At 39.2% G+C, this 21,518-nt stretch overlaps 3 protein-coding genes across 8 annotated transcripts in view; 1 reads left to right on the forward strand and 2 right to left on the reverse strand.

The window, feature by feature from the left end:
• SATL1 (spermidine/spermine N1-acetyl transferase like 1) overlaps positions 1-5,654 on the forward strand; it is a 37,347-nt gene extending 31,693 nt beyond the window's left edge. For both annotated transcript variants that reach the window (XM_007507408.3, XM_007507406.3), the window contains exons 5-6: positions 4,174-4,214; positions 5,322-5,654. In XM_007507408.3, the coding sequence (XP_007507470.2) occupies positions 4,174-4,214; positions 5,322-5,492 (212 nt within the window). In that variant the 3' untranslated portion in view covers positions 5,493-5,654. The remainder of the gene's footprint in view (positions 1-4,173; positions 4,215-5,321) is intronic.
• LOC100617106 (probable ATP-dependent RNA helicase DDX53) overlaps positions 1-13,581 on the reverse strand; it is a 59,094-nt gene extending 45,513 nt beyond the window's left edge. Inside the window, exon 1 of the mRNA XM_003342289.4 lies at positions 13,476-13,581. The gene's annotated coding sequence lies outside the window, so the exon portion shown is untranslated. The remainder of the gene's footprint in view (positions 1-13,475) is intronic.
• APOOL (apolipoprotein O like) overlaps positions 9,629-21,518 on the reverse strand; it is an 82,766-nt gene continuing 70,876 nt past the window's right edge. For 3 of the 5 annotated variants that reach the window (XM_007507405.2, XM_056808977.1, XM_007507404.3), the window contains 6 exons: positions 20,278-20,332; positions 18,300-18,398; positions 15,573-15,664; positions 13,748-13,858; positions 13,476-13,581; positions 9,629-10,331 (listed from right to left, as the gene is read on the reverse strand). In XM_007507405.2, the coding sequence (XP_007507467.1) occupies positions 10,231-10,331; positions 13,476-13,581; positions 13,748-13,858; positions 15,573-15,664; positions 18,300-18,398; positions 20,278-20,332 (564 nt within the window). In that variant the 3' untranslated portion in view covers positions 9,629-10,230. The remainder of the gene's footprint in view (positions 10,332-13,475; positions 13,582-13,747; positions 13,859-15,572; positions 15,665-18,299; positions 18,399-20,277; positions 20,333-21,518) is intronic. The other 2 variants (XM_056808978.1, XM_001371250.5) reach the window with 1 other exon arrangement.

Consider the following 21,518-nt stretch of genomic DNA (forward strand, 5'->3'; position numbering starts at 1 on the left):
TACTTGAGGGAATAAGCAACCACTGGAGTTTAAATTGGAGAGGGGGTGAGGCCAACATGGTCATGACAATACTTAAGATCACTTTGTGAGGTGGAGAGATCTGAGGCTAGGAGACCAGTCAGAAGGATATTGCATTGGTCTAAGCAAGAGGGGATGAGGATTTGAACTAGGGTTATGATTGTTTGAGTAGAGAGAAGTGGATATAGAAGAAAAATGTGAAGGTAGAAATGGCAAGATTTGGCAAGTGATGAGTGAAGTCCAAGGAGGACACCAAGGTCATAAGTATGGGAGTTCTCAATAGTAACAGAGAAGTTCAGAAGAGGGCTGGGATTAAGGGAAAGATGAGTTCTATTTTGGACATGGAGTTTGAAATGACTAACAGGTCACTGGTGATGTGAGACTACACTCTGGGGAGAAAATATGAATGGATATAGAGATATATGAATGAACTTGGAGATGTGATCAGCACAGAGATGAGCTGACAAGATCACCAGGTGAGACAATGTAAAGAAAAAATAGAAGAGGGCCCAGGACAGAGCCCTTGGGACATTTACAATTAGCGGGTGTGACAAGGATGAATATTCAGCAAAGGAGAATGAGGAACAATCAAACAACTAGAACCACAAGAGAGCAGTTCCATGAAAATCTAGAGAGCAGAGAATAGCCAGGAGGAGAGAGTTATTAATAGCATTAAAAGCACCAGAGAGGCTAAGAATGAGGAATGAGAAAAGGCAATTAGACCACACAATTAAGTGGTCATTGCTAACTGATAATTTTTTATAATATGTCTAGGCTTTTTTTCCCCCTGTTTTGATCATGACTTTTAGGTGGTCCAATAATTCTTAAGATTGTCTCTCCTGGATCTATTTTTGAGTTCAGTTGTTTTTTTCAAAGAGATATTTCATATTTTCTTTTATTCTGCATTCTTTTGATTTGATTTTATTGTTTCTTGATGTTTCATGAAGTTATTAGCATCTATCTACCTAATTCTAAATTTTAAAGACTGATTTTCTTCCATGACCTTTTGATCCTCCTTTTCCAATTGATCCATTCTACTACTTTTCTTGGAACTCTTTTTTTATTGGATTTTTTAAAAAAGTTTTTTTTTTTTTCCAGTCGATCAATTCTACTTTTCATGGAACTCTTTTCTTCACTGGATTTTAAAAACTCTTTTGCCAGTAGGTCAATTGTTTATTTTTTAAAAAACCCTCTTTTCTTAAAATGGATTTTTGTGCCTCTTTTTCCACCTGACAAATTTTGCTTTTTAAGCTATTTTCTTTTTACACTTTCATTCTCCCTCTCCCATTTTTCTTCTGCATCTCTTATTTGATTTTTGAATTTCTTTTTGAGCTCTTCCAGTGCCTGAGACTAATTCTCATTTTTCTTTTAAGTTGTGCATGTGGCTGCTTTGATCTCACTGTTCCCTACTGAATCAGTGCCTTTATCTTCTTTGTCACCATAAAAATTTTCTATGGTTAGGTGTTTCTCTTACTACTTGCTCATTTTCCTAGCCTTTTTTTTGCCTGTGGGCTGGCAATTCTGAAAACTACTAATTCTGTTTTCTCTGCTGGTGGCTTGTAGAACTTAAAAGCACGATGAGCTATTTTGTCCTGGGGCTAGGGGCTTAACTGTAGGTTTGAAAGGGCCAAGTGTTAACTTCAAGGGGTAGATGTAGGGCCTTTGCTGTTGGCTTAGGCAAGGCCCCGGGATCCCAAAGCTGGCCTATGCCCAGGCTCAGAACCTGGCACATTAGGTAGGGGGGTGGCTGGCCTGCACTCTTCTGTGTGCAATTTTACTAATGGTTCCCCTTTATTCTGTGAAAATCTACTCTCTCTGCCTACCTTTCAAGTTGTTTTTTGCAAGAGAGCCCCCTCACTCTGTCTCCTTGTTGGTTCTGTGACTTCAGTCATTTTGAGGCACTATTTTAAGGTTGATTTGGAAGAATTCTTCCAATTGTTGGAGTGGTTCCAGTTTTTGCTGCTACTAAGCCACCATTCTGGCTCTGTCCTTCCCTGCCAACTTTGAAGAAAGCAGTTTCAATTCAATGTTGGAAGTCAGAAGTAGAGGGTTTGGACAGTGGAGCCACCTGGTGTAGGCAGCCTTCTTAAAGTTTAGACAAGACGGGAAGATGTGATATAGGATGTGAAGGAGAGACAGGAGGTTTGAACAAGTGAGGGTATATTTTTTAAGTATAGGGGGGCCATGAACATGTTTGTGGCCAGCAGGAGAGGAACCAAGTAACAGAGACAGGATGAAAATTAGTAAGAAAATGAGGATAGTGGAGGTAATCTATTGGAGAAGATAGGAAGGATGAGAGCAAGGGTGCACACAGTTTGCCTTGGCAAGAAGAAAGGATTCCTCTTCATCCAAGATGGGTGAAGGAAATTGTGAGGGAAGACCTTTGAGTGATGAGATGAAGGGAGGAGGAGCTCATAACAAATGACCTCAATTTTTTTTGGTCAGGCAGGTAGTAAGGTCTTTACTAGGGGGAGAGAGAGAAGGGTGCTGTGAGAAGTTTGAGGAGAGATGAGAGTTAGAACAGCTGTTGTGGCTAGTGGACTAGAGAACTGATCAGAAAGGAACAGAAGGACTAACTGCTTTTGATGCAGGGAGAGGCTAGTTGAAATTAGAGGACATCAATCTGTAATGGATTATCATGGTTTTATGACTTCCATCAGCTCAATTCAGCACAATGTCAACAAGATCAAGGGAGGTGGACGCTTGAAAGTAAAAAGGACTGAGTCTCAGTGTGACATGAGTGGCAACAGGACAAAGAGGCAAGGGATTCAGCTGTGAGGATAGTGGAGACCTGAACTCGTTCACTAAGGTGTCAAAATTAGGAAAGGACAGTACAGCCAGTAGAAGAATGGGGGCTGATGGACAGGAGTACTGGAGGTTCTGGGGAGGTCAAAAATGGGGTTAGAAGTTATGAGGAATAGGGAACGGTGGAATGAAAAAATTGGGTTATGATAAATCAGATCAAAGGATTTCAGAGTTCACAAACACAAAAGTTGGAATGCTTGTAGATGACAGCAAGATATAACTGAGGTGAAATGGAGCACTGAGTTATGGGAACCAAAGGGATTTAGAAACTGATGATTTAGGATACTTGAAGGAAAATCATTATTAATATTGAAGTTGCCTGATAATCATCAGGGTAGGAGTTGGGAGAACTTACTTTAGAAGGAAGGAGAATGGCATGGAGGGAGGGAGGGTCAGTAGATAATGGCCACCAGGTTCTGGACTGGGTGATAAATCTGGACACTTTTAAGTATAAAACTCTACTTTAGGTTTAGGAATCAGGAATATCATTTATACATTAACATACAGAATGTTAGTGAACCACAACTGTGCTTTGAGAAGCACTGGGGTATAATGGATAGAGTGCTTGTAAGAGATGGGAAGACATGGGGTAAAGTCATGCCTCTGACACATATTGGCTACGTGACCATGGGCCCATCATTTAACTTTTCAGTGCCTAGGGTTAACCCCTCTCCCCAGCCCCAACTAAGAGTCCAAGTTGTAGAAGAAATGCAGATCTATCTACATTGGTAGAGGTTTTTCACCAGTACCCTGTTCTCTCCATCAATGAAACCATCAGGTTATTAACTCAAAAAGTTTGTCTCAATTCTTCATTTTATTTTTTTACATTTGGACTTAAAATATTTAACTTGGGAGCAGTTAGGTAGTTCAGTGGATAGAGCATCAGGCCTGGAGTTGGGAGATCCTGGGTTCAAGTCTTTCCTCTGACACTTCCTAGCTGTGTGACCCCTGACAAGTCACTTAACCTTTATTGCCCATCCCTTACTGCCCATCTGCCTCGGAACTGATAATAAGATAGAAGGGCTAAATGACTTACTGTTTCCTCTTCAAGGTTCAAGTTGGGTAGGCTATTACAACATATTTTCCTTTCAGAGAAATAGTATCCTTCCTTCACTGGTGAGTTGAGAGTAGTAGATGAGATATATGCTTGTCTTTAAAGGGGGAAGGAAGAAATAGTTATTACTGATCTTTTTAAAAGGTCCAACAAACCAAATTTCTTTTCCAAATATGAAATCCATAGGGCAACTTGTGTCTGTGAAGCTCTTGTATTTGTAACTAGTACCCACGCATGAATTAGTATTTGGGGCTACTTTTTCTGCTGTTCTCATTTTTGCATTCTCTATTTTAAAGGTTTAGGTATTGGGTCCGAAATTTTGAAGAAACTAAGCCAGGTTTGTATTACTCATAACTAGCATTTGTAACTTAAATGTTATCTGTTTATCTTTAAACATTCCACATAGTCTTTAGAATTATGTAAAATTGGATTAACTAATTCATCCAGAAAGTTAAACAGACCAAAATATAGAAGCAGAGTAGTTGTGTGTGAAAGGGTCCTAGGCTTGGGAGTCAGGAGGGACCTGTATTCAAATCTGGCCCACTAGTACTTTAGCTCTGTGCCTGGGCCAACTTTTCAACTCTTTGAGCTGCAGTTTTCTGATCTGCAAAATAGTGTTAATGCTTACAGGACCTACTTCACATAGTTGTTGAGAAAATCAAAAGGAATATAAAAAGTATATAAAGCTCTATGTGGAGATCAGCTATTAACATCAAGGAATACTGTGTAAATTTTAGTTTAAACAAATTGGTTTTACATTCAGAAATATCCTGGTCTTGCAGACGGGAAGACCTGGGTTCAAATCTTGCCTTAAGAGACTTAGGAATGTGACTCTGGGCAAGTCACTTAACCTCTCAGCCTTGGTTTCCTTGTCTGTAAAATGGGGATAACAGCACCTACCTCACAGAGGTGTTTTGAGGATTAATGAGATTATCCGTGTATAGTGCTTTGCTTATAGTCCTTAGAATGATATATAAATGCCAATTATTTATTACAATTATATTTATTTATAGAGGCTTCATTATATCATAGCTGTAAAAGAGAACTGACCAGAAGGCAGGTCATCCAATGATATTTTTGTTAGTTAACTACAAGTGATTTCACCTCCAGGGTGAAGTTCCATGCTAAAGATGGAAGAACAGCATTATGAGTGTGAGCTATTTTATGCCACAATTATACAAAAAATCAGTAGGACTTGTAGAAAACCTAATGAATGGCACTATTTTGGGGGTTGTTAAACTGAAGGGTTGCAAAACTCAAAACAATGGAATTATCCATTCTACAGATATGAAATGTTTTAAGAGAGAAATCTTGGAAGAGTCCTTACGTAGAATTAGATGTGCACCAAGGCCTCTTGAGTATAGAGGGCACTCTCTGAATGAAGGAATGAATCTGCTAATCCATTTAGAAAATAAGAATGCCCAGTCTTTGTTTTTTTAAACAGATAGCAATTACGAACCGCTGCAGCTGCATGAACTTCCTTGTAGTCATATGGAACCAGACATCTACAGAATACTACACCAGGCGGGGGGCCCTGGACTTAACCACTAGGGAAGGTTGGCATCTGTTCCGGTTTGAAAGAAAAGAGCTCTTAAAAATGGCTAATGAAGACTGAAAGTGCTTCCAAACTGTCATTCCAAGTTCTAAACTGTCACCTTGTTGACTTAGGTGTACTAGGTACAGCATATCCCCGGCCTCTAGTTTGAGACTTTACATAGACCCCCTGCTTAAACAGTTGGTGAAACACAGTAAACTTTTGGTTATCTTCATCTAACAATCGCTTCTATTTGTTTTGTGGTTTTCTCGTTCTGTCTGCCTGTCGACAGTCACACAAATGTCTATTTTATATACACTTGAAATTCAAACTGAACAATGAAGCTGTCCTTGAAGACCTGCCTCAGGACTTCCCCTGTAGGATATGGGGGAGTTTTCTCTCTCTAGTTTGCTCTCTGTATGCCTTTCACTTCCCCGATACAAATTTGAGGTGGTAATTAGAGATATTTTGGTTTAGAAGAGAGCAATTTGAGACATCCTTTCCCAAGAGCACCGCATTTGAAGTCAGAAGCACTAGGCCTTAGTTTTGTCCTCTAAAATGAGGGTTGAATAGACTAAATGCTCTCCAAGTCCTATGAACCTTCTAGACTGCAGGGGGTCTTTAGAATTAATCAAACAAAAAGGATGAATCAAGTAAACCAAGGTAGTTATTTCTCTAAAGATCAAAGCAAGGTTTGGCTTGAATGAACTCTCTTTATAAATTCACTACCATAAGTGACAACTAACTGGTTCAGTACACCCTAGCTAGAACCCAGAAGCCCACTGTCTAGCTCCCAGCTACTAAATGCTTCTCTGGTCCCTAAGAGATCCGAACAATGGTTAAGTTCATCCGGAATGGCTTCTGACTCTCTGTATAAGGTCCTCTAAACTACTGCATCTACAAGGATGGGGAAGGAAAGGAGGTAGGGAATAAGGGAAACAACTGTGTACCAGGCATTGTGCTAAATGCTTTTTACAAATAGTCTTTCATCTGATCTCACAACTCTGGGAAGGTGCTAGTAATATTGCCATGTAACAGTTGAGGCCCCCGAGGTATACACAAAGGTTAAAAGACTTGTTCAGGGTCACATAGCTAGTAAGTATCTGAGGCTGAATTTAGACTCAGGCCGTCTTCCTAACTCCAGGCCTAGCAAGCACCCTACCTAATATGATGCCAGACCTAACACCATATTCTACAATTTGCAACATTTCTGTCTTTTCACTCTGACATGGGATATATGAACCTAAATTCAGGACTGGTTTGTTTACAAAATTTCTGAATGAAATTAAGGCACAAAACTTCAATCAAATGGTTTCTAAGCTATTATTCCAGACCCTGGCTAGATGGAGATAGAAATGTGAAGTAATTTCCTACAATGTAACTTGTGAGTTGAATCCCAATCCACATTCCCCATTTTAAGGTGGTATTATGTGGTAAAGAGGCTAGGCTCACTTTTTCTCATAGCATTACTTAAGATTTTAAAACTAAATTGCTTCAAGTACACACAAAATTTTAGTGCCTGGCACATAATTTCATTTTTTCAGCTACAACCAAAGCAGAAACAATTTACTCAATAATAACTATCTTACTAGATAAAATTTTGGGGAAACTAGATTTCCACCTTTAAATCAAGTTCATTCGTTTTCTACTTAAGCTTCTTTACTGTAATACATTTTGGTGGATTAAAACTGTTCCTAGTAGAAAAAGAGGAGAAATCCCAAATGGTAAGTGAGATGGGGGTGGGGGAAGGAGGGAGAGGAAGACTGCTCTGCATATTTTAACATGATTTTCCAGGATGTGGAGTCAGAGGCCCATCATTCAAAGGAGGATAGCTTTGGGAAGAGGAGACACAGGAAGATCAAGGCCAACTTCTGAACCAAACACACACCTGGGCTCATTTGCATTAGCAGAGTTCACAGGATAGAAATCCCTTATGCTGAAAGGAATTACAGGAATGGCGCCCCCAAAGGTTCTCTGACCCCTGCAGCAGTGCCTGTGAGCCTTTAATCTCCAGATACCATTTCACAGAAGAGTTTTAAGACAAAATTTTAACATAGCCATAGACACTCAACTAACTACAATGCAGCTAGACTATATTCTTCAGGCATTTACAACTGTTTTAGGGAAACAGAGACCAGGTAAGTTTTCATTTTTCATATCCAGCATAGTAACACCTCTTCTCCTCAGGTGTATTAGACCTGTTAAGTGGACTTCCGAACCGATGGTTTTTAAATATTTGCCCTAGAACCCTAATTTTGCACAAAAAAACAAACATACAAATCTCAAGAGTTGAGGCACACCTCTAACTTCCTCAATTGCTAAGAATTCCAGAAGGCATTACTCCTTTTACTCCCAAACCTTGCCATTTAATTTTTTTTCAAATACACTTCATGAGGCCACCCCCCTTCCCACCGAGTTTAAGACCCATGTGTATGTGCCTCATGGAAGATGTACAAAGGCAGGCAGGGGCAAGGTAGGAGGCCAGAGAAGCATAGATGTATATGGAGCAAGACAGGCTGCTCAAGTGAGCTGGGAGAATGATATAAGGCAGTCATGGGAAAGTAAAGGCTAGAAATTTCCTCCTTTGTGGCATTACAAATATGGGAAAAGTGCTCCTGGCAGCAGAGGCTAATTGGAAGAAGCAAATGGAAACAGCACAATGTTGTCTTACTTACTTACTGTGCACAGAAAATTCACTTTTTAGCTCTCCCTCTCTATTTTAAGGCAAGTCAATTCACCACAGTGGTGCTGAATGACATGAAGGTCTACTGAACTGGTGCAAGATCAACACAATTTTATCACACCGAAGAATATTTTGGTCTCTTTTCTGGCACCGATACCAAGTCATTAAGAGCCTTTTCCTCAAAACACACAATTCTCTGGGTAAAGTCCTTATAAAAAAAGCATGGGCCAAGCAAATAGCCTCACACACTAACCATGAAAACTCCATCAATGCACAGTCTCCCCAAGACACTAGTACATTCTGCCCTTACATTTTGGACCAGCCTCCCATGATGGATAAACCCTCATTGAGCTGACACCTTCAATCCTGATGGAGAACAGTGGAGACTTGACTGTCACCCCCGGCCTAGGACGCATGCCAAGAGAAAAAGGGAGCAGTGTGAAGAGAAGATTCAAAGCAGAAGAAAGAAGACAAAAGGGCAAAAGGGAATGCAAACTGAATTAGAGAAATTAGAGGCTGCACCACAAAGTATTTAATTTACTGTGGAGATGTGAAGGGAAAAGAATGCAAGAAGGAAACAATCACAAAATGATGAATTTATGTTTGTTTTTCTATTCTAGATCTACATTTATCTACTTAAGTGTAATGAAAATTTTATAATGCCCTCAAAACTTATGAAGCTCATCAAAGGTTTTAAATCAGTTTTTAAGAAGTTAGTTTTAAACATCCTTTTCATTAAATCACAGTACATTTCACTGTATCTCAGTGTTAAAAAAAGAAGTAGTACATAACCATCCTGGTCTTATGAGTGAGGAAGGAGTAAATGATTTGGATTTGAAGATGCATGTAAACACACATCAGAAGCAAGGTATTTAGTTCCTTATTATCAGAGAGAATAGTGCTATATATGTCTGGGAAGGCTATATGACGCCTATTATCACCACTTACATACCAAAGTCTTTCTCCTGTTCAGGCTTGTAGCTGCTCCCTTCAGAGAGGGAACAGTAAGCTTGATGGTGGGCGGTTCCAACAGCAGATCTCCTGAAGTTAGAATTCTCCTCCTTCTCTACTGCCCAAATCTCTCCTTTGGACAATCCCACTACCATGCTTGTATTTCCTCACTTGGTCTTGGAAAAGTCTTGTGATGACATTTCATAAAATCCGTGATTTCACTGGTATCACTATTCTCCCTACCCATGTGGGATCACATCCCCACCGTTCCATAGGAGATGGTCTTCAGGAGTGGCTGTGGCTGTAATAGTCATCACTTGGTTGGCCAACTCTAGTGATGAACTGTTTCAAACTCAGCCAGGATGGTCACTGGAAGACAGTCCATCTCAGGAGCTCCTACATGACAACTTTCCCGCTTGGCAGAACCTGCTAGAGTCTGCATTCCAGTGACATAGCCTTTAAGAACCCAGTTACCTAATAAGCCCTCGTGGGCTTCAAGAGCTGAGCTGATAACTTTTCTTAACCATGGGTATTAAGCCCAATATGAGGTTGGTATCAAGTTAAATAAAATTGTACAAAGATGTCACACAAATTTATTTTATTTCAATTACTTGTAATAATAAAGGATGTTGAAAAGATTTGTTCTTGGTGCTTAAATATATATTAAAGAAACGCAATATATTAGACAAATGCAGCAGCCAGAGATGGTTTCTGACATTTAAAGATGGTTGAAAATGCCAACATCAAGTCCTAGTACTTTAATGTGAACATTTGGCTCCAAACCTCCAAAGTGTAAAATGAAAGAAAACATTTACCCAGGATTCTTGCTTAGCTGACATATTAAGAGGGCAGCTACATGAGAGATATATTTAAAATGTCAAAGACTCTGTGATGCTTATGTCTTTATTCTGTCTTCTGTGTAAAGTGAGCTCCACTGTATGGCATCAAATGCATCCCGATGACACCAACTTCAACTCTGATGTCAATCACCGAGTATTGCTTAGATTGCTTTCAGAGTCTGTCTGGTTGATGAGTTAGTGAACTGTGTATGAATTTTTGAATGAAAATTTAAGAAAACACCTGATTAAACTATATAGCCTATGGGGCACAGTTATAGGATCTTTCCATTGTTATTTTGTCATTTGCCAAGCTTTCTATTTCTTGAAGATCTGTATGCAGTTTATTTCAACTTCTAGTGCTGTACATATCTACATCTTCGGGATTGGACTGACCGTGATCCATGAGCTTGGGGTCAGCCTTAAACTGTGTGGCTGTAACAGCACCTGCTAAAGCATTAAAATGAGAAAGTGTAAGAAGTCAGATGGCATTTGCTACAGGTATACCTTGTTATACAGAAATGCTTAAGGTAGGGACAGCGCTGATATACAATACCTAATGACAAAGCTTTTCAAGATTCCTGGGGGTGGGCGTTTATTTAGTAAAACTTTATTATTAGGTTTGTGGTAGCAGGAATTTATGGAATCAGCTCAGCAAAATCGTATTTCTTGGTGTCAATAGAATCCACAAAGTGCTAGAAACTAGTGGCTGAAGAGATGCACAATATCAGGATGGGGATGATGAAAGTCGAATAACTTTGCAACTTCCCAGGGGTGGGGGTGGAGGGGTTAGTCCAGGCAACTTCTGCCCGAGATATTCAACTCCCTCTCCCCAACATAAACATAACCCTGGCTTCTTTGCATTGACTTGTAGGGACTTCATTTTACTGGGAAGGTATTTATGTTCCCCCATTTTGGGGGCCCATTTTCCTCTTCCTCCCTTTAAAGAAAATCCTACTTTACAGTGAAAGTCAATGAGAGGATTTGGGGCATCTGAATTTGTTTTCCATCCAACTTTTCCAGAACATTCCTTTTTCACAAAACAAAGCACTCCTGAAATAGGAACAAATTCACCATCTAGTTCTCTATAAAGGCCCCAGTCCCTAAGTATCATAAGTTGAGCTACTAATGTGTATTTGCTGCCTCCAAGTCACTAATATTTGCTGTAACAATCAAAAGCTAAGCATTAAGCTGCAGTTTTGTTAAGGAGGAAACTCTTCAAAGCAAATGTAAACAGATAGGTACTTCATACACTTGGGCGCTTAACTACCTGCTTAATGGTTTCACTATTCTTGGACATTTCTGTCCCCCACGCCCACCCTCACCCCCGGACGGATTCAACTCCAACTAGCTTCTTTAGAGGCTTTCTCATTCAGTTTAGGTGAGACTATTAGAACCTGGGGGGTGGGGGGTGGAGCTGGTGGCCAACAGAGCTCATTATCTTCCTCAACAAATCTGCTCCTCTCCTAGACAGTAGTATCATTCATCTCCCAGGTTTGAAACCTTGGCATGAGCTTTGACTTCTCTCTCCTTCACCTCCCACATCTACTCAGGGACTACTTCTGCTTTCCTCTCCTGGCCCCACAGTAGTCAAAGAGCTTCCCTCACAAAGGTGCAAAAGGTCTGCTCAGAAATCCTGGGTAGCTCCCAATTGACCAAGTCTTCTCCTTAACATTCAAAAAGCTCCACAATTTGGCATCACCCTACCATTCTAGCCCTATAGCATACTGTTCTCCACCCTGTGCACATTTGGCTCTGGTCAAACTGGAGTACTCACTCGCCACAGATACATCTTTGGCTATACTCTTTCCTATCCTATGCTTGGAATTCTCTCTACCTGTTGAAATCCTACCCATCTTAGAAAGTTTGGCTCAAATGCTATCGATTCTGCAAAGCCTCCATGTCCTCCCCCCCCCCCCCCAAGTCAGTGATACTCTGCCCTTACCACCTCATGTGACACTATTTATACTTCCCTTATGGACTCAGAATGAAATGGTGTCATTTGTGTATGCATATCTTAGCCTACCACTAGATTCTAAATTCCATGAAGACGAGGACTATACATTCTCTAAACCGTGCTGTCTTTTCCAGGGCCTGGCCTAGTGCTCTGATATGTAGCAGGTAGTGCTTAAAGATCTCTTTTGAATTGACTCTCAATTCTTCAATCAATGTGTATTTATTTGGAATGCATTTTATTGTTCCTCTCATAAGAAAGTCTAACTTTTCCTTCCAAATATACATCAAGCTTTTAGGCAACTCATAGTGGTTTAGTCCCTTTAGACACAAACTATTTAAAAGGAAAGTTAAGAAAAGAAGAAAGATTTTAAAAATTACAGAACTAAGCTAAGTACAGAACTAGGGAAAAGATTTTAAGTTGTCCTATCACAGAATGAAAGAGGAAAAAAAAGCCAAGCATCTAAGTGGGAAAAGACCAGACAGATTTCAGGCTTCACTACTAAATAAGCTTAAGAAAGCCAGAAATTGTTTAATTTTTGGTATGTAAAATGGATAGGAGTCAATTCAATAAATGAGAAAATTAAAAATAATAGCCTTTGTGAAATTCTCCAATTTTTTTTAAGTAAATGATACAATAGAAATAATATCATTCATTTCTAATGCCATTGAGGAAGAAGTCAACTCTGGATTAGACATGTTGAGAGTGGGCACCATAGATGTGGATAAAATCATTGAACAGCAGCTCTATAAAATGGTTTCCATGGTATCATCACCTTATCCACCACCCTAGAAATAGGATATACTCGAGAAGGGCTCCAGAACCCAGATGAAGACAAGAGTGACCAAAAGTAGCTCAGATCCTATGGTTAAATTATTGAATATGTAAGCTGAAATTAATTTAATGCCCCTTGTCCTAAGAGTTGACCGTAATTTGATTTTACTGCTTGACAGAATATATCAATTAGCATAGCATCTCTCATGTGTTAGGGAATGAAAAAAGAGACATCAAAGACTTTGAATCAATGACTGTTTCAAACAGTGTTCTTCACAATGAACACACTCGCGCTTCCCCAGTTGGCTTGATCATTCCTCTTAGATCAACCTCCCAAATGCTAACACCTGGAAAGGCACTGATGTTAACAGTTGCTATCATTTCCAATGTCTGGCGCTAAAACTCCTCCTAGCATCTGAAGGAAGGAAAATGGGAAAGGAAAGAGAAATAAAGAAGAACGATAGGACGAAGGAAATGGAACGCACAACATGAGCATAAGCTATTTCTTCTACATGGTAGACTTTCCGTGGACTATAAACTTATAAAGCCCGGAAAGGTGTAATTCTCTCCACATATACCACAGCATCTCTCTCCACCCAAAGTTTTAAAAGTAACGGTAACTGTCTCTACTCCTGAAGTCAATCCAGCTAGTCAGCCAGCTATAGCTGCACAACCCTTTACTGTGCATAGATAAAAAACACAACACAGTCCTAGCCCTGAAGTGGCTGGAAAAAGACAATATTTATGGAAAAAGAGAATATTTATGAAGCAAACCTATCAAAGACAAGCTGACACTTGTCTTACTACCATCAGAAATGATTTAGGATAAGACAAATCAGAGCCAAGTTAAATGTTTCCAAACACACCTGAGGATGGTTCTAGTTTTCTTGCCACCTCAACGCTGAATGCAGATGTGCTAGATCCTGTTGCTGCCATCTTTGTCGGTGTTTCAAGTCTGATCTCTCTTCTAAGCTGTTCACCAAAAAGATATTTTTCCTCCGTAAGTGAATCACTTCATTGAAACAATGAAACATTTAACGAGTTCAGGTTAACAACAATGTTATGTCTATCTGCCACCCCCTCTCTCAGGTACAAAAACAAGTGTAGAATAAAGCACTTCCTTTGGCTGGAAACCTACTTCAGTTTCTTCTTTGAGTTCAGCTCCTTTTTGTGTGTAGTTTTCTGTCCACCATGACCCGAGCACTTCATAAATCTGCTGGCTTGTTGCATGGGCCTTTTCCCCAGTAACCTAATTAGGATACAGCAGGATTTAGAGTCAAACTTTTTTTTGGGGTAGAGAATAGCAATAATAGCTTTTCTGGAATAACGCATATGTGGTGGTTCCAAAAGGTGGCATTTCCTTCCATGACAAAGCCAAAGTCATTTATCAAAATGTTTAGCAGCTTTCAGATGTGGGCATGGAGCTCTAGAAATATTAGTACTGACTACACAATGTTTCTAACATTTTCAAGGACAATTTGTTTCTCTTCACTGAAACTTCTCAAGAAATACCATGGGAATATCCAAAACAAACAAACAAACAAAAAAACAGAACCTAACCAGTCATAATGTCACAGTGGTAAATGATTAGTTTCTTTTTGTCCATCTTGGAAGAGCTTCTGATTATACTCTACTTTGATAAATCATTGGCAGTATAAAGGACAAATTCAAAAGAAAGTGTGCCAAGCCTAGAGTCAGGAAGACTCATCTTTCTGAGTTCAAATCTGGCCTCAGATACTTCCTAGCTGTGTGACCTTGGGCAAGGCACTTCACCCTGTTTGTCACAGTTTCCTCATGTGTCAAATGAGCTAGAGAAGGAAGTGGTAAATCACTCCAATCTTTGCCAAGTAAACCCCAAACGAGGTCACAAAGAGTCAGACATGACTGAAAATGAACTGAAGGACAAAGTGAAACAGGAAATATGTGGGTTATCAACCTATGGGAATTCAGTGGCAAAATCCAGCTAATTCCTAAGCAGTCTCTTCAGTGCTTGTTTTTCTTTGGCCTCGTATCTAGCTATAGTAATACTTGTCTGCTTATCTATTACTGTGTTTTGGTCATACGGCAAAGTATCACAATCTATCCTTGATCTCCTTCCAACATCTTGCCACAAAATAGGCATTTTAGCTATATAATAATAAATAAAAAATAATAATAATAAATAGAATAATAGAAGCAAAAATAGAGAATATTCTTTGAGGAAGTCTGTATTATTTAAAACAGGAGGAAAATGCTTTGTAGTTATGGAAAAAAGAAAAAGCCTAGGGATCTCTAACCTCCCAGCCTCAGCAAGCTATAAACTACCCAGAGCATGTGTGCACAAAGCAAATCCCAGAATGGCAAGGACTGAAATGAGAAGAAACCATTCAGCTGTCCAGTTGAGCTGACAAGAAAAACTGCAAAAGGGCAGAAATGAGATTTTCAGGGAAAGGATTTCCTCATTCCAGATGGTGTTCTAGACTTGAAATACACACACACACAAACACACACACACACACTCACATACATATTTTTAAGCCTTAAGAAGCCACCGCTGAATATCAATTGGCTGTTTCTAGCATTATGTTAATATGCTGCACTGAACAGCTGCCAGCAGGTGCAATTTTCTGTTAATTAAAATTTTAATTTTATAGCATTTAACAATGGAGCACTCCCCTCTGTATAAATTCAAATGCAGTCACTGAACTTAATATAAAAAAGAGCATTTATATTGTTTAATTTTATTTAAGTAAATTCATCCTGTCTGTTCACTTCTGATGGTCATGTAATTAAGAGTGTGGTATTTATCATGCTGAGATGCTAATGTGATTTTGTGTGACTAATGCCAACACACGACTGTTGATATCAACTCTATCTCTCTGTAAATTAAAGGCTGCAGGTGTGGTACAACATTTAAATTTTGCAAAGCTTTGAGTTTAAACAAATATAAGAATGTTGATACCATCACTATGAAAAGAACTTACCTTAGTAATTACTATCGCCTGAGCTGGGTAGCAAACAGATGCTCCTAAAGTGGTCAGTCCCAATGGATAAGCAATTTTCTTAAATTTAGAGCCTGTAGAACCCAAACAAAGTATTTAACTCCAAACAGATGCTTCTACAACATCAATGTTTTCCCCATCTTCCTTTCACAGCCAACATCCTATAAGAAATTGCCCATGGGAATCAGAGAATCAAGATGGTAGCTGAAATATCCTTGAAGAATTCAACTCAATTAATACATGGCCCTCATCCCCCAGCTGTCATGCTCCAATCATGTGCAGTGTTTGTACAGTCATGCTGCTGACTGTTTGAACACAGCTTTTTTCCTGGCTCTATTTATTCATTGTTTTAAAAGTGAGGCATCACTGCAATGCCCAAGAAGCACAACTAGTAAACCCTAACCTTTCCCAGGTTTAGAAATGAAACAAAGTGTGCTGTTTCATTGTGGTAGCGACAGCAAGGTGATATGGTGGGCAGAATGCTGGACTAGAGTCAGGAACACCTGAGCTCAAATCTGGCCTCCGACACCAGCTGTGAGTGACCCTGGGCGAGATACGAAGCTCGGTTTGCTCCTGTTTCCTCATCTGAAAAATGAAGATTATAACAACACCTACCTCACAAAGTCATTGTGAAGAGCAAATGAGATAATAATTGTAAAGTGCTCTGCAAACCTTAAGGTGTTACATGAATGTTGCTGTTATCATCATTATTATTAGCAATAATGGCTTGCAGAGATGTCATAAACATATTGAATATAATCTCTGCCACCAGGTGATTAGCTAAATCAAAGGATCATGGACACTGTAGTGGAAGTGCCTTCAGAGGTCATCGAGTCCTGAAGTCCAAACTGAAGAGCACAGAGGTAGGACAGCTTGCCAAAGTCACATAAGCAGTACGTTTTAGAGACAGGACTTGTACCAAGGCCCTCCCCATCTGCAAGAGCACCACGCAGCTCATGGGATGAGTAACTTAAAGTTTGCTCATTTCCCTTGGCTTGAGGACCAGTCTTTACTGCATTCAACTCTCAAGCTAAATGGAAAAAACAATTTATCAACTTTGTCATCAATGTTTTTATATATTAAACTAGGCTAGGAATCTTTGCCAGCAGAAAGGCAATTAACATTGGGAAGACAAAAGAGACTCCTCAGATTGTAAATGATTTAGAAGTTGATTTCTATGCCTGGCTTAACTATAGTGATAGGAAGGCTTTGCAGGCATTTCTCCAATGGGCAAGAAGGAAGATTTTGGTCTTCTCTTACTACTCTCTCTCCCACCATGAATCAGTAGCTTACTTCCAGTTTGACCAGCTCAAACAGACAGCGTATGTACTATGTGCAGATGGTGTAGGGTAGTGTGGGGTGTACTGAATGCAAAAAACCTCCAATGTTGGCAAAAAATTAGAAAATGAGGGGATGATCTTCAATTGGGGAATGGCTGAACAATTGTGGTATATGCTGGTGATGGAATACTAATTGGGCTCAAAGGAATAATAAAGTGGAGGAATTCCATGGAGTTTGGAACAACCTCCAGGAAGTGATTCAGAGCGAGAGAAGCAAAACCAGGAAAACATTGTACACAGTGACGGATACACTGTGGTACAATCGAACGTAATGGACTCCTCCATTAGTGGCAATGCAATGACCCTGAACAACCTGGAGGGACCTACGAGAAAAACTACTATCCACATTCAGAGTAAAAACTGTGACAGTAAAAACACTGAAGAAAAAGAACTGCTGGAATACATGGGTCGAGGGGATATGGCTGGGGATGTAGACTCTGGGTGAACATCCCAGTGCAAACACCAACATGTAAATAGGTTTGGATCAAGGTCACATGTAATACCCAGTGGAATTGCACATTGGCTACAGGAAGGGAGAGGATAGGGGAGGGAGGGAAATAATGTGATTATTGTATCCAAGGAATAATGTTTAAAATTGACAACAAAAACAAAAACAAAACCAAACAAATCTCCAATGTGCTCGCCACACCAGGTTATTGACTACTCTCTTGGGCCACAGGATAAGTACAAGTGTGGCCTTTGAATTTCCTGTCTCTTGCTCTTCTCTCCTGAATCTCAACTCTAGCTACAATAAATGACTATATATGTTTTCATAGCAATTAAGATAGAGTCTGTTTATATGCTTGCCTTTTCTCTGTTGTTTCAGCCCCAAAGACTGAAATATAACTCATACCTTCCTCTTCTTCCCTACCAGATATCAAAAGCAACTCTGGCAAGGAGGGAACTCCTATTTGGAGTCAACAACCTTATCCTAAGAGCCAGAGCTACTTTGTTGAATAACCTAGGGAATACAGTAATATGTGCTACTTTCAAAAAGTCTTTAACTTTTCAACCAAATTATGAATATAACCTTCTTGCTATATAGGTAGACCATAGCTTATAATTATTTCTAAATGAAAATCATTATAAACATTCACATTTAAGCTGTTTACATGTACATATTAACATGAAATTCCTAAAAGACTACCTTCTAGTTTCAAAAGACTCTATCATCCTTTCTTTAAAATAGATAACAAGAACAAATTTTGAAAATTTAATAAACTTTAAAGGTTATTTGAAATACCATAATCTTTTTAGGAGCATGCACGTCTAGAACAAAAACTCTTAAAAATAATTTTGTCTATAATTTATGAAAATGTTAATCCTTTTAAAAAAACTGACAAGAAAGAGATAATGAAGCAAAAGTTACCGTTTTTTGATGAAATCAAGCCTAGCAGTCCTGAAGCTGTAATCACACCAACTTTGGGAAGAAAATCTTGAGGTGGATTCTTCAGATAAACATATGTATCTCAAGAAATTACAAAAAAAATGACAATTTAGTGGAAAATACTTTAACTCAATATTACAGTAAAAATATAATGCAGAAAGGCCAAAGCCAACTACCTACTAACAGTCTGAGCAAGTACTTTTCAACATATTCTCCAATAGCACTAGAAGGGTCCTAAAAGCACAAAACGCCAGAGCTGTGAGGGACCATTTTACATATGAAGAAATCGAAGCTCAGAGGGTGGAAGTGCCTTGTCCATTGTCACATGACTACTTGTTGGAAGACTGGACAGAGGCCTTAGGAATCTTGATGGCTACAAGATGGAGAGGAACATGGGAAGAGGAGGAATATTTAGCAAACATGCTAGGTCACTGTCCTGTATTGTCTTCACACAAAACTAAATAGAATCCTTCACTACCCCAAACCAAACTTCATTCTTTAAGGGGGCTAGCCAAAATACAGATCTAGCCAGGACTCAAGAGGTAAGCACGAGACATTTATTAAATGAAGAAAACAGGACATCATTATCTGCTAGTTTTCAGATGCTGTTCATGTTTCAAGATCTCATATAGCAGGCCAAGGAAATTAGTGTAGGGTGAAATCCGGATTGTGAATGTGCTGTAGCTCTTGCTTGGCCTTCAGCAGATGCCACAAAATGTACAGGTGAAGAGGGCAACCCAGGTCTTTATTGAAAAGCTTCAAATGAGCAGAGCAGAGAAATGCCAAAAAGAGAAAAGCACGGTCTTGGTCTATTCATCTCTCCAATTCACCTAAACCTTGACCTCAATTTGAGCAAAGGCAAGAAGTCTCAATTCTGGAATGATGGCCTTTCAATGACTCTGAAGGGCTCTGGGACACTGCTCACCCCAGTCTGACATGGTTTTCCCAGCCTGACTTGCCTCAATGTGACCATTAGCCTTGAAAGGAAACTAATAAGCAGGGATGGGTTAAGAAGTATAGATGGAGAGAAGGGACATAATGGGAAGTCCAGACCACAATGGTGCATAAGATCACAGATTTAGAACTGGAAGACACTTTACTCCAAGTCCTTTTTCCAGATGAAACCAGAAGAGGTTATGTGACTTGCCCAAAGTCACACATAGCAAAAAGCTGGGCTAGGATCCCAGGTGCTCTGATACCCAATCTCATATTTCTCCCACTAAACCACTCTACCAAATCAAAGCAATGGACTATTGCCATTAGCAATCTATTCAAAGGAAATCACACATTCAAATCATTCCTTAGGGGTCATGAGCTAAGGCTGGCCTATAACTCTAAATTAATTCCTATACTTATAACTCTGTGTGGATCATTAACTTTGTAGATTATCTGTAATGAATTTAAATTCCAAAGTTGTCTTCTCCTATGTTCAGAGGATGCAAACTCATCTGACTGTTAACCTAAGCCAAGCATGATTAAATGGAAGGGGAATCTGTTGTGCCAAAAATCATATAACACCTTCCCAAGGCAAATAAAAATGTCTTTTGGATGTGTCACTCTTCTGCCACTGCTGTCATCCACTGGCATTAATATTCAAAGACTGATTTTATGTGTTATTACTTCCTGGAAGTTTTTTATTTATAAAAATGAAATAATCTATAATTACAGTTTTCAATTGGCAGTTTACAATTGCAACTTATTTCTCATGAATTTTTTAGAACAGTGTATTTTATTTTAAATAGTCCCCAACTCTGGATTGTTGTCCTCAATTTCTTTTTTGACTTTTGATAAACAACCTAGAAAGAGGAACCAAGCCCCAATATAGGTGATCTGTTTACTGACTTATTTATTTTCTTCTTGTCTATCTAGAGGAAAAAGTGACTGAGTATATTTTCTCTCAGTTTAATCTTATGATTCATGTAGTTGCCAGAAAATTCTGAATTATGACTAGTTTATTTACCTTTCCCAAACTGAACTGTATCCATTATTCCATTTTTCATCCAAACATAAATACCCTATAAAAAAGGGAAAAAGTATATTAGCCATTTGAGTCTTTAAAAAAATGACACAAAATAATTGGTATCTTTTAAAATAGATAAAAAATAAAGCAAGTGAATAGGAATTTGGGAAGAAGGCTTTTGGGGGAGAAGCAGGAGTCAAGGGGGTAACAGACAAATGGAACCACTGAACATATCAAAGGGGAAATACTAATAAACAGGGTACTGAACTGAGGCTCCCACTTGTAGCTTTTGTCATAAACCTTCAGAAAGTACCTGAAGCTCTCTTTTCTCATGCAGTAAAAATAAGAGTACTTATAATTTTTCTTCCTGAAATATCTATAAATACCGAAGAGCAACTCGCAAGGTAATACATAAACATAAATACTTATCAAATTGAAGACTATCAAAAAGGACAAAATTTTAAGAAGGGAGCTACTGTTCACTTTAGATGAACCATTTGATTTACGTGGTCAGAGCATCAACAACATAACAGTCTGGAAGAGCAAAAAACAACAAATCAAAAGAGGGAAGGGCAAAGATCTCTTCAGTACATAGTGAGTTCCATGCATTGAAGTCCTCCTCAGATGCCATGTTTTCATGGGGAGGTGATGCTGGTGTCTTTTTTGAAGGCTATGCCAGCAGAACAGAGGTAGCAGGTCCTACCAAACTGGGAAGGCTCTGGGCCTAGTCCAGATCATGAACTGTGCTGTCTGAGGGCTGGCCTAGCTAAATGTGACTCCGTCACTAAAAGGTTGGTTACAAGGAGATGAACTCGTGAAGCCATTTAAGAAGGCAGATACATGTGTATGCTTGTGTAGTGGAGTCATCTGCACTGCAGAGGGAGCACTCACCCTAGCTGAATCAAGAATCTTGTCTGAAATATTAAAAAGCTAGAAGGAACTTTAGAGATCATCTAGTCAAATCTCTTCATTTTATAGATAAGTGCACTGAGGTACAGACAAACAACTTGCCTGAGGTTACAAAGCTAATCAGCAGTACAGCTATGACTCAAATCTAGAAGTTCTGACTTCACTGCCTCATTTCAGAGCTCTTCAGCAATGCACGCTCTATTATCTTTTATTATATAATCCTAGGCCTTGTTCAGAGGCAGCTATAGCTCAGTAGTTATAGAGGAGTAGTAGTAGTAGTAGTAGAAGCAGCTATGGCTCAGTAGTAAGAGCACTGGGCTTACAGTCAGGAC

Source organism: Monodelphis domestica, chromosome X (assembly GCF_027887165.1).
Source record: "Monodelphis domestica isolate mMonDom1 chromosome X, mMonDom1.pri, whole genome shotgun sequence".
In the NCBI taxonomy this organism is placed as follows: Eukaryota; Metazoa; Chordata; class Mammalia; order Didelphimorphia; family Didelphidae; genus Monodelphis; species Monodelphis domestica.